Source organism: Copadichromis virginalis, linkage group LG3 (genome assembly GCF_057382275.1).
Source record: "Copadichromis virginalis isolate Kocher_CV1m ecotype Utaka linkage group LG3, C_Virginalis_male_GT1.1, whole genome shotgun sequence".
NCBI classification, from domain to species: Eukaryota; Metazoa; Chordata; class Actinopteri; order Cichliformes; family Cichlidae; genus Copadichromis; species Copadichromis virginalis.
Genome location: NC_140620.1, coordinates 13,342,255 through 13,359,044, shown reverse-complemented (window position 1 = coordinate 13,359,044; position 16,790 = coordinate 13,342,255). Strand labels below are relative to the sequence as shown.

The 16,790-nt window shown below is 44.5% G+C and overlaps 2 protein-coding genes across 2 annotated transcripts in view; both read left to right on the top strand.

Moving 5' to 3' along the window:
- Positions 1-16,790, top strand: part of LOC146712896 (coxsackievirus and adenovirus receptor-like) — a 147,229-nt gene that overhangs the window by 111,473 nt on the left and 18,966 nt on the right. The window lies entirely within an intron of this gene.
- Positions 2,700-4,387, top strand: LOC146712898 (urokinase plasminogen activator surface receptor-like). Its single transcript, XM_085452598.1, has 3 exons — positions 2,700-2,703; positions 3,513-3,623; positions 3,733-4,387. The coding sequence occupies exons 1-3, from the start codon at positions 2,700-2,702 to the stop codon at positions 3,933-3,935; spliced, it is 318 nt and encodes a 105-aa protein (XP_085308724.1). The 3' UTR covers positions 3,936-4,387.

Here is a 16,790-nt window from a genome sequence, read left to right as displayed (position 1 = left end):
AGAAAGCAGAAAGAAAAGAAATAAGTGTAAAGAGTGCAGCAAAATGTTTTAGTGTGAGCTGGTTCATCTGATCTGGTTGTGTAAAAGTCACTGCATGACACTGAGTTTTACTTCTGTCACGATTAGTGGAGCGGACTCAGGCGCAGACCACAAGTTTCTTCAAATCAAAAGTGAATTTATTTACAGTGTTCTCCACGGTGACACACACACACACACACACACACACACACACAACGGTGTCTGGGAAAAAGGGGTTCCAGGGTCCGGGAGTGAAAGGGGCAGGAGTCCAGGGAGGTGAGATTTCCATACAGCCCTCGCAACCACACACAGCTCCTCTTCTTTCCTCCATCACTCTTGCTCACGCTCAGTCACCGTGCACAGGGAAAACAGGTCCAGGGGAAATCTATACACAGACAGAGAAACAGTTAGTCTCCTGGTTCAGACACGAACAAACTTTGCAGAGTGCAGGACGACTGACGCTGATGGCTCAACGATCCAGCGACGAGTAGAGCAGACTCGCCATCTTAAGTAGGACTCCAATTCTCATAATCAGCGGCAGGTGTGCTGATCATCTCCAGGTGCGTGGGCCAGGAGCAGGAGCCCATACTGAGCTCCGCCCCGGCAGGAGAAAGAGAGAGTGGGAGAGGACGAGAGAGAAAGGGAGAGCAGAGGCGAGAGAGGAGAATAAACAAAACAAAGCGCCTGACTGCTGTCAGCTGGCGAGGTGCGGGGACCATGACAACTTCTGTGTTACTGACACTCATCTCTGACTCAGAGAAACGATTTCTCCCCTGTGATCTTCACACAGTGGTGAGTTACATGTGTGTGGAATTTTTCACGTTTTATAGAATTAAATTTCCTCTTACTTTCTTTTTTGTTAACCTGAGTCACTGATCATTTGCAGTATTACAGAGTCTGGCAGTCTTTGCATGATGTCCACGTCACTGTGAGTTTCTAGCTGACTCTCAGGTGTGACAGGTGTGCCAGCAGGAAAGAGTAATAATAACCTGCATCCTGAGGTTTGTCATGCAGGATTAAAGGAGCCAGGCTTTGTTCACACAGCTAGGATTGTATTTTACACTGACCCTGGGTCAGTATAAGTATCATACAGTTTAAACGAAGCACTGAAACTTGCACATATTTATTACAGATGCACTAAAGAAAAACTGGATATTTAGAGTCAATCTGTGGCTGCGATTAAACACTTTACTGGAAACTTTATTAACCAGTAACTTCATCAGTCATGACAGAAGCTAATATTTCTGTGCTAACATCGTTTAAACCAGTGGTTCCCAAACTTTGTTTCACAAGAAAAATTTCCACCCCCCCCCCCCCCCCCCCCCTTTGTGCGCATGAACACATCCTCCAACCACACACACCCATATTTTGCTCCATTGCATGTGGCTATTTTCACGCCACGCTGTGCGCCACGTTATTGTTGAGATGAATAGCAGAATGGCAGATAGAGACAAAATACTGTTAATCTTACCATCTTCAGGTTTTACACGCTTACATACACACACAGTTACTGTCCCTCCATTTAGAAAGGCAGAGGCGTCACGATGTGATTATTTTACTGTAGTTATTTTTTTTGATGTGTAATAATATTCAACATTACTATCAATGCATTTTCCAAAAAATGCCTCTCTGTGCAAAATGGGTTTAAAAACATAAACAACTGTAGGATCCTGTTTGTCCGTGATTTAAACAGCCCAGCGCTGCTCCTGATGAAGGGAAAACCAATCCTGCAGGGAGACCTACCTCGGCACTTGTGCAGGTGATTTTTCTCTTACTTTCTTTTTTCTGTTATTTACTAAAGAATCTGTCAAAGAAATAATGAATTCTCCACACGTGTTTGAAGGTTGCTGATACGTTCATCTAGCACAGACCTATTGCTGGAACGCCAAGACAATTCTACTACAATGGCAAAGACAAGACGCAAGTCACCAGAGCTCTTTGTGTTGCTCGTGCATGAGGGAGAGAACTGTGACGAGCATCGTTCTCTCTGTTAAGGAATATATTCTAAAATACTTCTTCAGCAAAGACTCAGAGAAGAGAAACACACAGAATTTCTTGCAAGCAAGGGCAGTCTCCGGACTGAGAGACTCGCGCCTGAGAAACTGCCCCGGTCTTTATTTTATACTTCATTGGGTGTGTGTGTGTGTGTGTGTGTGTGTGGGGGGGGGGGGGTCATAAGATCTTCCCTAAACCTGCTGGTCTCAAAGTCCAGCAGTTCATCAAACCAAAAGGCACTTAGACTAAAACAGACATAGCTACGTTAATCCTGCCATAAAACAATAAGACAAGGTACGACCTCTCTCATGCTCCTAGGATGTGGGGTGAACACCCTAGAATGTTACAGACCTCCTAGGATGAGACATTCTTTCAATAAGCCACCAACTATATACTTCTACACACAAATGATTACATGCAGCATTCTACCATATGCAAACTTATATCACTAAAAGATTATACTGACTACTAAATACAATTTTCCATTGACACCCTCCAAGTAAGCAAATGAATGTTAACAGTCAAACATAGAAATTAACATTTGCAAAATCATTCCAGCTTTGTGGTGCATCTCCTCCAGGTGTGTAAATCACACATGCAGAGTGGTTTGAGTTCCTCACAGCTTCATAAATGTCTCTTCCAGTTGTTTCTATCACTGTCCATATGACCAGAGTCCAAATGCAGACATGGGTATAACAAACACACCAGTTAGTTTTGCTGTTTGTCAATGTGGCTTTCAGTTATCTTCAAGGCTGCAGGCCTTTGTCAGCACTCCTGTTTTATGGCCTCTATCAACCCTCATCACCTCATTTCATGCATTCTTCCTGTGGGGGGATACTTATGACTCCTCTATTGTCCTTTCGTCTCTGCAGAAAACCTTTTTTGGAAAGGGTATTGGATTCAATGATTTTACTGCTGTTGTAACCCCACCTGTTGAGTCACTTCAGCAGTCTTGTTCATGATGCAAATGACAACAACAATGACACAAAGGAAGACCCTCTTCAGAGTGTCAAAGCATGCATAGCACAGTGACACAGCATTAGGTGATCCATCCATCCATCCATCCATTCGCTTCCGCTTATCCATGAATGCATTTTAGAAAATATATATTAATGTGAACAGTTAAAAAAAACCCTTTACAGCCTTTTCTTTCATTTTTGGAATCAAACTACAATATTAGTAGAAATATGTGGAAAATGCATGCGATGAAACATGTCTGGGTCTGATCTTTTTTAATTGAATATACCATCTCAAGATGTCCCTGGTAATTCACACCATGTTTCTTGGTATTGTGGAATAGTATTTCCTGTTGTGATAAATAACTAGATTTTATTAATTATGTGGAAAAAAGTTACAAAATGAGGTTTAAGACAATTTATTTTTTCACTCACCAAGTTCACTTGATGAGAAAGAATCCAGTATTTGCGTATCTGAAGTTTTTTGGCACTTGATGAAATAATCAATGAAAGAAATATGACATATATTTTTGTGCTTCATAGATTGGATTCCCTCTCCAAATGGGAAAAAGTGCTTCCAGTGTGATGAAAAGGACTGCACCAAAACTCTCAGCTGCAATGGAAATGAGGACTACTGCATCTCAGCAGCAGCAGGTAATGGGCCTACAGCATTACGTTTCTGCATGTTTCTTCTTTTCTGCTTAGAGGAACATTCAGTGATTCTTTTTTCAAACTTGTAGTTGAATATTTTCTGTTTTCTCAGTGAAAGCAGGAGTGACAACTACTAAATTAAAGGGCTGTGCCTCCAAGACGATTTGTTCACATTCACAAACTGAACAGCTCTCAGCAGACATTGGAGGAGAAATCAGCTGCTGCCAGGGTGACCTCTGCAACAGAGCCAGCAGTACAACAGCCCACCTCCTGCTTTTTCTGTCCCCGCTGATCTCTTTGGTCTTTTTCTCTTAGCTGATGGGGAAAAGATCACAGTCCACTTTTCTTTAAACCACTTATTTACCAAGAGTTGGATGAAAATATAATTTCATGAATAACAGTCTTTACTTTTTATCCTTCCTCAAATATTTTAAAATTTGCTCCTTTAATTTCTTTAAGTCCTTTATACATTTATACTGTTTTCTTTAACATTTCTAAAACATTTTGACGTACAAAGTGTGTATACTCATCATTGTGTTACTTGAACTCTCCCAGCAGCTTCTATGAAGGACACGCACACTGATGATGTAGATGTAGAGTCAATGTTCATTTGAATGTGGCAGCTTCAGTCTTGGTGACACATCAGATTAACCTGTACTGACACACAACTGTTTTAGCTGATCTTGGCTCTGTAGAAGCTTTAGCACCACTTCTTAAAAGATTTCAGTGAGTCTATGTAGATATTTAAGCCTGAAGAATTTTTGTGCTTTGTGTATTAGAGAAAATCTCAAATAAATGTATACCTGTGCACCCAAGTCTTGTTCTTTTAAGAATCTAAAGATATATGTTGTACAATCATTCAATTCTGGAAAAAAACAGCGAGATAATTCCAAATCTTCAAACATCATCTGGTTCCAGTTGCACAACATGTGTACATAATTATACGTACAGTACAAGCCAAGCAGGGAAACATAGAGAGAGAGGGAAAAAAGACGTTTCCACCTCTGCCAAGAGAGAAATTTTAATGAAGCTGAAATATCAATCAAATGAACGCAATTAATAAGACAACAATTCAGTTCTTTAAAGAAGTTTTAACACAGTCGCTCAGCAAGATCAGGATTAAAAGAATAATGCAACACGGCTTTTATTCTTCTTTAATTGTGGAGATTTCTAATTAGTATTTAAGTATCTAGACCCAAAGCACTGCGCTATGGACCCCGTGAAGCCTTACATCTTTGCCCAGTTTGTTGTTTATCTTTGCAAGCAACAGATGAAAACTACACTGCTACATTTAACACAGAGGTCACATTATGAGTGACTTTGTGTTACACAAATAAAACATGGATAATGTCCACATGAAGAATTCTTTAAAATGTCATATGTTACACACTTTGATTAAAAAGAATTAGGCAGCTTTGTGAGTCTGCCTTTACTGTATCTTCTGCAATATATAAAAACACTTTTATACACTTGTACACAGTTTCTTAGGCGCACTGCATTATGGTGAGTGGCCTGGCTTGTTTCAAACTCGAAACACCGATACTTCTTACAGTAGCATAGATGAAATAAACATAAACAGAAGATGTGATTCCCAGGTCTGAATCCACTGTGATTACAGCCCAGTACAGGTGGAGATCCACCACAGCGCCACGAGGTTTCCACACGAACGGGCAAATTAGCTCCAGCTGCTAATCGGTAGCATCATGGCTAATCTACATCACTGTAAGGAAGAGGACTCCCTTACTGCATTTATTTATATTATATGTATAGCACTTTAGAGCACACCTTTCACTTTATTAAAAGCACCTTATCAAGCACTTTATGAGCATTGCACTTTAAGCATGGATTTGCACACAAGAAGTTTAAATATTTATTGACTATTTATTGGGAATTTTAAAATCAGTTGGTGGCCTTGTTTCAGATCCTGCACAGCTGCTCCTCATCAAGGAATGTGGTGGTTGTCTGTCAGGAGAGAAGAATGGTGATTGAGATTGTGATTAAGGTTTACCAATAAGGAAAACTAATGCAAATGTGTGTGTGAAATCTAGGGAAAAGTGTTGCAAATAAGTGTTTGTAAGTTAATGATTACTCACCTTTCTTGCCTGTGTCCTCTTCAAGGTGTTTGGGCAAATGTTTCCCTGGGGGTCCAGACACCATTTAAAGGTTCCGGGAGAGACCATGGGTAAAGAGTGTGGTGAATCTTTTTGTGCTTGGGTTTCTGGGTTTTTATAATATTGGGTTTGGTGTAACATTAAAGTGTGAAGTATTTATTAATATGTAAATGTGAAAATGTATTTATGTATTTATTTATTCTTATTGATATATTGTATACTGTGGTGGAAGGTTGGGATTTAAGAATTTACCTGAGAGTGGAATAATGGTTGAGTCTGTGACAGCTGAACATATTTAAGGCTGCCAGTTGTCATTAGAGGGGGATTTTTGTGCTGTGAAGAGGCTCGACAATTGTTGTAAGGAGAGCCATATAGCGAATAAATACTTTGTTCCACTACACTTGCCTTGGTCTGTCTCACTGTGTGTCCAGCCGCTAAGGGCTGCCCTGTTACAATCACTACCAGTAATATACAGTAACCACACATAATGGGAATTAACAGCCAACTTTCACACATTCCCTGCAACCGTGTGGACTTATCTTTAGACCAAGGTCAAACTATTTACTGTTTTTATCTCTTTACCTGCAAATATATAAACATAGTATATTGTTACACACTTGTAAATGTCTCATTGGAGACTGGCACACACATTATTTTGCAACAACTAAAGAAAAGAAAATATTTGAACCATCAGAACATTTTAACCAAATACAATATTGTAAATAAAAGATTACAGGGGCAGGGTTTCTTGTTTTTGTCAATAAAGCTTTTCATGTCTGTCAGGAGATTTTTATTAAATACAAATCATTGAGTGTAATCAAGTAAAAACAAATATGCTTTTTATTCAAATGCAATATAAACAAGTATGCCTTATAATCGAGTGTTCATATATTCTCACATAACCAAGCTTATTGTTAAAAGAGAACACAACGCACTCCTTGCTTAAGTGTTTAAGATGTTTGGACAAGACATGATATATTTCTGTATCCTTACTTTAAGCGTGAAAGATCAGATAAGCATGATATATTTCTGTATTCTTATTTTAGTGTGTGAAAGATCAGATAAGCTATGTCTGAACTTTATGTCTGAACTTTATGTCTGAACTCTCCTCTTTTCTGGTAAAAGAGGAAGTATTGTTACCCGTTTTTTGCCTTATAAATAAAGCACCCAGCATGGCTCTCAGTGTGTGTGATCTCACTGAGAGAACAACACCCATGCATGTAAAACTCTGAGTTGGTCTGCAGTGTCTTCTTTATCTTACTTGTGTTGAATTAATGTCTTATTTCACTTACTTGTGTTTGAAAAAGTGTCTTAACCCCTAACAATGTCCTTACAAGTGCTATTTTTCTCCTGCTTAAAAATTTGGTTAGTGACAGTCCCTGGATAAGCAGAGGAAGATGGATGGACTAAATTTGCTTAGTCCATCCATCTTCTATAGAGCTGAGGTGTCAGATTCTGTGTAATATTATGCCACAGTCCTGTGAGGAATCAGGATGATTTTGTTGTGTTTTACGCTTTGGAGGGACAAAATAACGTCAGGTCTGCTGGATTAAAAATTATTTTGTGAGGTCATGCTTATGTGAAACTAGTGGAGACGTTTCTACATAATACACACAAACAGTTTGGACACAGCTTTTCATTTTATGGTTCTTCTTTATTTTGTAGATTGTTACTGAAGGCACCAAAACTCTAAATGAACACATGTGTAATTTTGTAGTAAAGAAAAAAAGAATGAAATAACTCAAATATGTTTGTTATGTTTATGTTATATTTTTTAAAATAGTCGACCTTTGCTTTGATCACTGCTTTGCACACTCTTGGCACTCTGTTGATGAACTTCATGAGGTATTCACCTGTGTTAAGTAGGAAACGCTTTTATAAGGTTTGTGTTGCATTAAAGTATATGTTCATATTTTACTCTTAATAGGACAGGAAGTTCACCCTGTGACATTTACCGCAAGAGATTAACACACACACACACACACACACACACACACACACACACACACACAAGTCCATATCCGCTGCATAGGTTTAACACTAGGACTCCCAGGCTTCTACGTTTCTACCTAGAAAACCCGCCACCAGCCAAATGACTGGTAGGCTTTTAGCTAAGCTTTAGCTTCAGCCAAGCGGAAGCTAAATTGGCTAGTCATTCATATGTATATTAGGTTGTTAAAAAGGTATTCATGAGGGAGGGGAGTGGGGGTGTGTGGATGAGGGGGTGCTGGAGCTGCTAAAAGCTGTGAACTTCCTTTTGTGTTTCATCTTGATGCATTCTCAATCATCCAGGGAAATAAATCTCCAAAAGTCACCAACTTGGAGTGTTTCAGTTTGTCATCTTAGGGAGAAATCAACACACATGGGTGTATGTCCTTTGTTGCTGAGATTTATTGATAAAAACAGTACAAAAAAACAACCATTTGTATACATATTTACATATTTATTAACCCTTTACAGCCGATCGGAGCGGGCACGCTCTGTTTTGCGTAACTATTTTTAAATCCCGGTAGCTCTGCAACCACGTAAGCTAGCGCAATAATTTTTTTTGCATATGAAACTGGAGGAGTTGTACTCACATCTTATGCCATCAGCTTGTCCTAGGTCACAGTTTCCTTCCACATATAGCTTTGCAAAAACTGCATAAAAATCACTTGCAGCAACAAAAACATGATATTCCAGAAACACGCTTCGCCGATCCATCAGCTGTTTGTAACACTTCCTACGTCCATCAGCGCGAACTATCACATGACCGCATGACCTGCCCGAAACCGGAAGTGACGTCATTTTGCGGAAATGTAGTTTTTTACTATCGGGGCCTTATGAGCTTGTGTTTTACTTGTTATGTGTTTTAAAAAGTTATGTTTGAGTTTATGACTTTCTGTGTCGTTTCTGGGATGCTTAGGACTCATATTGCACTGCTGGAAATAGTTTATTTTGATGCATATGCTGTTATTTTGCAAATTTGCACTATAATATTTATTTTCGTTTTTCCTGCAGTATATAAAAATTGGTGTATTTCAAAAATAAAACTATGAAGACACTCAAAATAAATTTCCTGTGGTGGGAAACTAGTTTGTGTAACTTTTTTGTATTTACAGTTTTGAGGGATAAGCCTCTTAAATTTCTCTAACTAGAAATATATGTTAAAAAAACAAAAACAATTTTCAATTTTTTTGTAGTTTATTGCACTTTTTTGCAATTTATGTAATTACTATGCACCTAATGCAGACATATTATTAAAGTTTGGGCTATAATGGTTGTATTGATGTATAGCAACTTGAAATGCTCCCAAAAATGGCTCCACAGCATGTAAAAATATAATATAAGCTCTGGCGAACTTGGTTCTATGGTAGGTCTTAAAGGGTTAAGATTTGACTAATAAAATCTGAATTTGAATTTGAATTCGTTTTACATATTCCTCATGTTCCTTAGTTTAGCTTTCCCAGTCTATGTTTTGTTAGTTCCTTCCTGTTCCTTGCCTTCTATTTCTGTTTTGTTAAGCCTCTAAAATAAAGGCTCTCCATTTGTTATTCATCTGCCCTTGCTGCTGTGCCTGCATTTGGGTCCAGAATCTCCTCACGCTGTGACTATATGTTTTGGCTGTATCAGTAGATCTAATAAATAAACACATTTATTAGGAGCACGAGCCAAAGAATTTCATAATGGGTAAATGTGACTACGCTTTTTATCTGTACATGACAATAAAACTTGAAACTTAAACCTGATATGAAATTTTAAATTAGAAATAAAACTGAAGTTAACTGAAGTGCAGTTTAAGGAAAGTTTAAGGAAAAGGTCAAATTTACAGGGAATCTTTTTGTTGTTTTTTTTGACAGAAAGATGAGAGTTTGATGTCTTTGAAGTCTGAGCTCTGGGCTTGAGTCACAATGTGGTTTGGTTAGCTTAGCTTAGCATGATGGCTGTAAACAAGGTGAGCAGCGAGCTCGTCTCTGTCCACAGTCAAAGATAAAGAGCAGCTGTACCTGGGCCTCCTTGTTCTGATGGTTGTTTGTCCATAACGGACGTCTTCAGTTGTCACTGCTGAGTAGATCACAGCTGAATCAGTCTCTGTACAATAAACACATTAAAATTACTGCAACAGTGCTGTGATATTATTACACTACAGCGATGGAGACATTTCATTCTGTTCTTTTAAGCTTATTAAAAGCATTAAATGGTGTCTTTTTATAAATAGCAGCAACTTTTCACAGTTTTTATTTTTTAATCTTAACACCTCTGCAAAACAGTGAGAACAAAGAAATTAGGATGTTTCTGAGAAAAAGAAGAAGGGTGGCCACAGAGCTGCAGACTGATGCACTTTTACCACAGAGCATGAAGGAAACATGCATGACCAGTGTTATCAGCCAAACCCAAACACACTGCAGCAAGAAGCTCCATCAGTGTCACACTAACTCGAGTCAAAAAGAAGCAGCACAAGTTTAAAAGAATAAAAAGTCACTGATGGATATAAAGGACATTTTATCTGTTCAGTCTCTTCATATGTCTCATGTTCACATGTTCCATATCTTAACTGTGTGTAGCAACAACAGATAACACACATGTGTGGGCCTCATCTGAGCTCTGACACATGTAGCTCAGTGACAGCACTGTCTCTCTCTGCCTCTCTGTCTACATGGCTGTGAACAAAAATATAAACACTGAGGCTTCAAAATGCAGCATCTACAACACTGTCACTCTGCCTCCACCATGGAGACAGTCTCCATGGTGATGAGCACAACTGGCAGCTGAAACTGTTGTGAACTTCTCCATGAGTCATGTTTCCTGTTTCAGAGCTGCTGATTGGCTCTTTGGGCCCTTTACCTTCAGGAGGTCATGGACGAAGCACTGAAGTCGTTTATCACGTAAAAAATATTTTTAGTTTATAATAATTTGATAAATAATAAAATATTAATAAAAATTGGAGGTTTTTTTAGAACTTAGATTTTAAGCTATTTATGCCTTTTTGCTGCTCTTTTTTAAACTTATTCCCTTTAAACTGTATTTATTCTTTTTAAAATATATTGGTTATTGCACTGTAGAGGCTGCTGAGGAACAGTATTTCGTTTCAGGCTGTGTAACACGAAATGACAATAACCAATAAAGTCTTGAGAGCTGCCATCATTGTTCCAGCAGGAGGCAGTAAAACACCAAACTGCACCTGTTGTGCTGAAAAGGTGTGAGCATGTGCAGTAACCCAGTAAGTTACCTGAATATCTCACACACACACACACACACACACACACACACACACACACACACACACACACACACACACACAATACTGATACTAATGACTCGCTCTCAGATCTATTTGGGTTTAATGTCAGGGTATATTTGTGGATGAAAGTTTTGGTAGGACACATGATGTCATGGTCCTGCGGCCATGACTCAGTGACTTTATGTTTATGTACTTATTGTTATTACTTTCATTATTATTCATGGCTGTTTTGGGATGGTTTGTGTTTGGGGTTTTAGACACTGGGATCTGGGTTTGTGCTCCCTCTGTTGGTCCCTGGTGTTAGTGTTCCCCTGTCTCGTCAGGTTAATCAGGTCCAGCTGTTTCCCCCACCTGTGTGTGATTTCCCAGTATCTCTTTGTGTATTTATAGTGTGTGATTTCCTCTGCTCCTCGTCGCGTCGTCTGTGTTCATACCTGGTGTAATCCCCTGCGTGCTCTCCCTGCTGTTCTCCCTTCATGTTCAGGTTTGCCACTCCTTTGTGTAGTTTCACCCAGTTTAGTTCATCCTTAGTTCTGTTTTGCCCTCTCCACTTTATGTTTGATGTCATCAATAAATCACCCTCACATCTGAAATAGTGCTGCGTTTGAGTCCTCCTTCCACCCTTCACACGGCCGCTGCCCCGGACCGTGACAGTACGACGCGACCACAATATGGACCCAGCAGCGCTTAACCCATCCAAGGATCTACGGGAGAATCTAATCGATGCCACGCAGGAGCTCATCGACCTGTGGCTGGAAGGTCCGGGTTGGGAGTCCCAGCACGCTATAGAGAGGCGGCTACAGCGTCTGGTGACCGGTCTCCCGTGGCTGCTAGGCTCGCTATGTCCGTGGGAGCGGGAGTTTCTCCTTTTGGACCTTGGACTTCACCCTCCGTCTGCATTCACTTTCGAGCAGCCCGATGCGGTGAGTGAGCGGGATGCATTGCTTTCCCCAGTTTCCGGGACTTTATTTTCTGGGGCTATTCAGAGCGGGATGGGAGACTGTACGGATCGCTTACCCACCTTCGTGGTAACGGATCCCTCCCAAGTGGGCGTGTACAAACCCGCTGCTAAACTGACAGACTGTGTCTCTGCCGCTCCTTCTGAGCCAGGACTGTATCGCCATTCTCCGGCTCAGTTCTGTGTCCAGCTACAAGCTTCCCAGTCTGTAGCTCCTCCGTTAGCCTCCCTAGGGGCACAATTACATGTTCTACCGCCGCTCCAGTCAGCCACTCAGCCACCACCACCGCTAGCATCGCTACAGCCCACAGTTACGGTAATGGCTGAGCCACAATTTTCGCACTGTTTTTCCACCGCTGTTTCTGAGCAGGGAGATAAACTGTTTCACTACGGACTTGTTCCTCAAAAGCTGGCAACCTTAGAGACTGTTGCTCTCTCCGGGGCTTCCCCAGAGGCTGGGTTACAGCCCTCAGCTTACTCTGGACCCCTAGTGGCCAAGATGCCAGCTGTGAACTGCACCGGGCTATCACTGCCTGAGCAGGGTCAGTGCTCTGCGCAGCTGCAGCCCTCCTTATGTGTGCCAGAGGCCCACGTGCCTACTGGTTTTGTTTCACATGTGCCAGAGGCCCACGTGCCTACTGGTTTTGTTTCACATGTGCCAGAGGCCCACGTGCCTACTGGTTTTGTTTCATGTGTGCCGGAGGCCCACGTGCCTACTGGTTTTGTTTCACATGTGCCAGAGGCCCGCGTGCCTACTGGTTTTGTTTCACATGTGCCAGAGGCCCGCGTGCCTACTGGTTTTGTTTCATGTGTGCCGGAGGCCCGCGTGCCTACTGGTTTTGTTTCGTGTGTGCCGGGGGCCCCGGTGCCCACTGGTTCTGCGGCTGTTTTCGCTGGGGGGCCCGAGGAGCCTGTCCAGCCTCCTGTTTCGCCTGCTGGGGGGCCCGAGGAGCCCGTCCAGCCTCCTGCTTTGCCTGCTAGGGGGCCCGAGGAGCCCATCCAGCCTCATGCCACACTGACTGCCACGTCGGCTGGGGGGCCCGAGGATCCCGTCCGGCCACCTGTGGCTGCTTCTCCACCTGTGGCTGCTTCTCCACCTGTGGCTGCAGCGCCGCCTCCTGCAGTATCATCACCTGCAGCGCTACCACCTGCTACTGCCACGCCTCAGCCTGAAGCTTCATCCTCGCCTGATTCTGGTCCAGCTTCATCCTCACCTGGCCCAGCTTCAGCTACAGCGTCAGCTTCGCCTGGCCCAGCTTCAGCTGCAGCTTCTTCATCGCCTGGCTCGGTTTCATCCTCGCCTGGCCCGGTTTCATCCTCGCCTGGCCCGGTTTCATCCTCGTCTGGCCCGGTTTCATCCTCGTCTGGTCTGGTTTCATCCTCAGCATCGTCTGGTCCAGCATCATCAGCATCGTCTGGTCCAGCATCAGCTTCATCTCCGTCTGGTCCAGCATCAGCTTCATCTCCGTCTGGTCCAGCTCCAGCTTCATCTCCGTCTGGTCCAGCTCCAGCTTCATCTCCGTCTGGTCCAGCTCCAGCTTCTGCTTCTGCTTCATCCTCGCCTGGTCCAGCTCCACCTTCTGCATCCTCGTCTGGTCCAGCCTTCGTGTCTGCATCCTCGTCTGGACCAGCCTTCGTGTCTGCATCCTCGTCTGGTCCAGCCTTCGTGTCTGCATCCTCGTCTGGTCCAGCCTTCGTGTCTGCATCCTCGTCTCTGCCTGCTGCGGTCCCGGCTTACGTGTCCTCAGCCTCGCCTGGCCCGGCCTCGTTTGGGTCTGGAGCTAAACGGCCGTTTTCTGGTCCGCTGGCTAGGCTACTGGCTGGGCGCCATCGCCTGAGCGGCCGCCGTTGCCTTCCGCACGGCCGGCCCCCGGACCGCCAACGCCTGAGCGGCCGCCGTTGCCTTCCGCATGGCCGGCCCCCGGACCGCCAACGCCTGAGCGGCCGCCGTTGCCTTCCGCCGTTGCCTTCCGCACGGCCGGCCCCCGGACCGCCAACGCCTGAACGGCCGCCGTTGCCTTCCGCACGGCCAGCCCCCGGACCGCCAACGCCTAAGCGGCCGCCGTTGCCTTCCGCACGGCCGGCCCCCTGAACTTTTTTTGCGCGCCGTCACGGCCTTCTTCGTGGACAGCCTCCCGGACTCTTTACACGCCGCCACGGCCTTCTTCGGGGCCGGCCGCCTGAACTGTGCTTCGGACTCTGCTCCCCTGTGACTTTTGTGAACATTTGTTTGGGACTCTGGGGCCTCCGTTTTGGTCGTGGCCCGGTCCCTCCGTCCTGGGCCCCCTGCCGCCCGCCCGGGTCTGGTGGTGTGTTTCTGTGGCTGTCTGGGGCCAGCCCTTGAAGGGGGGGTACTGTCATGGTCCTGCGGCCATGACTCAGTGACTTTATGTTTATGTACTTATTGTTATTACTTTCATTATTATTCATGGCTGTTTTGGGATGGTTTGTGTTTGGGGTTTTAGACACTGGGTTCTGGGTTTGTGCTCCCTCTGTTGGTCCCTGGTGTTAGTGTTCCCCTGTCTCGTCAGGTTAATCAGGTCCAGCTGTTTCCCCCACCTGTGTGTGATTTCCCAGTATCTCTTTGTGTATTTATAGTGTGTGATTTCCTCTGCTCCTCGTCGCGTCGTCTGTGTTCATACCTGGTGTAATCCCCTGCGTGCTCTCCCTGCTGTTCTCCCTTCATGTTCAGGTTTGCCACTCCTTTGTGTAGTTTCACCCAGTTTAGTTCATCCTTAGTTCTGTTTTGCCCTCTCCACTTTATGTTTGATGTCATCAATAAATCACCCTCACATCTGAAATAGTGCTGCGTTTGAGTCCTCCTTCCACCCTTCACACGGCCGCTGCCCCGGACCGTGACACATGATGTGGACAGTCTGGTAATCCCAGAATATTTTAATGTAAGAAAACTCCAGACAGCTCTGGAGAAAGTTTCAGAGTAAAAGCCCTGGAGTGTTTTACATGTTATTCTGTTGGATTAAATCTGACGGAGCTGATTCATAAACACTTCACTGCCAGATGTGCCAAGATGGCGCCGAGTATGGCAGCCTCGTCGCAGCCTCCCCCAAGCAACGGCTTTCTTCTGTGTTTAATTTTACTTTTCCTTTATTTTTTCACAAGCAGCACTTGTCTCCTTGTGTATGACCGACAAACCTTACTGGACATAAAAGACGGTCTTTCTTATAACTTTCCGGAGTTCAAGTTTTGCAACACGGACGCTCCGTTTGCAGACCCCCCATTCATCTCACCTGAGACGCCTTTGTTCTCTGTCCCTGGAGGCCGCAAACGCCGACGCAGAGGGAGAAGATCTGGCGTTCTGGTTCGACTGAGACGGCGCACTTACAGACCACCGTTACCCAGTTTATTACTGGCTAATGTGCAGTCTCTGGAGAACAAGCTGTGCGAGCTTCGGGCACGGATCTCATTCCAGCGAGAGATGCGGGACTGCTGCGTGATCTGCCTCACAGAAACCTGGCTATCGGACAAGGTACCGGACTCCGCAATACAACTACCGGGGTTCTCTGTGCATCGCGCGGACAGGTCACAGGATCTTACTGGGAAAAGCAGAGGCGGTGGTGTATGTTTCATGATCAACAACAGCTGGTGTGATTATGCAAACGTGCACCCGGTCAAATCCTTCTGCTCACCGGACCTGGAGTACCTGATGATTAAGTGCCGGCCATTTTGGCTACCGAGAGAATTTACAGCAGTGATTATTACGGCTGTTTACATTCCCCCACAAGCCGACACTGACCGAGCACTCAGGGAACTGTACAGCGCGATCAGCAGTGAGGAAACCGCACACCCAGAGGCAGCGTTTATCACAGCCGGAGACTTTAATAAGGGAAACCTGAAGAAAGTCTCACCAAAACTCCATCAACACATTCCTTTTAACACACGTGGAGACCGGCTACTCGACCACTGTTACACCTCTTTCCGGGATGCGTACAAAGCCCTCCCCCGTGCCCCATTCGGCCAATCAGATCACTGCTCCATCCTGCTCCTGCCCGCCTACAGGCAGAAGCTGAAACAGGAAGCTCCAACCCGGAGGGCGGTGCACTGTTGGACGGACCAATCGGAGTCTGCGCTGCAGGACTGTTTTGATCACGCGGACTGGGAAATGTTTCACGTGGCCGCTAGAGACATTGATGAGTACACAGACTCAGTCTGTGGATTTATCAGGAAATGCGTGGAAGATGTCGTCCCATCCAGAACAGTTAAATCCTTCCCAAATCAAAAACCCTGGATTAACGGAGATGTTCGCGCGGCACTGGCGGCACGGAGCACCGCTTTTGCCTCCGCGAACACATCGGACTACAAACACGCACATTACCAACTCCGGAAGACGATCAAAGCAGCCAAACGTGAGTACAGGGACAGGGTGGAGCAACAGTTTGACAACCCTCGGAGTATGTGGCAGGGACTAAACACGATCACAGACTTTAGAGGGAAAACCAGCACACCGCAGACCACGGCCTCTCTGTGTGAGGATCTAAACGTATTCTACGGTAGATTCGACACAGCGAACACCAAGAGACCGGACAGTGTGCGCACCGCGGATGACGTCAGTGCGCACACTGTGTCTGAGGAGGATGTGCGGAGGTGCTTCAGGAAGGTGAACGCGCGCAAAGCTACTGGTCCGGACAGGATTCCCGGCCGCATCCTCAAGTCATGCGCGGCTCAGCTGGCTGGAGTGTTCACACACATCTTCAACCTTTCCCTCTCTCTGTCTGTAGTCCCAGCCTGCTTCAAAATGGCCACCATCGTCCCTGTACCCAAATCCTCCACCATCTCCTCATTGAACGACTGGCGACCTGTAGCCCTGACCCCCATCGTGAGCAAATGCTTCGAGAAGCTGGTCAGGGACTTCATCCGCTCTG

What these genes read in the sequence shown, in the direction of transcription:
- LOC146712898 (XM_085452598.1), top strand. An exon ending in CTGCATCTCAGCAGCAGCAG is followed by an intron (nt 3,624 to 3,732) that starts GTAATGGGCCTA and finishes CTGTTTTCTCAG; the next exon opens with TGAAAGCAGGAGTGACAACT.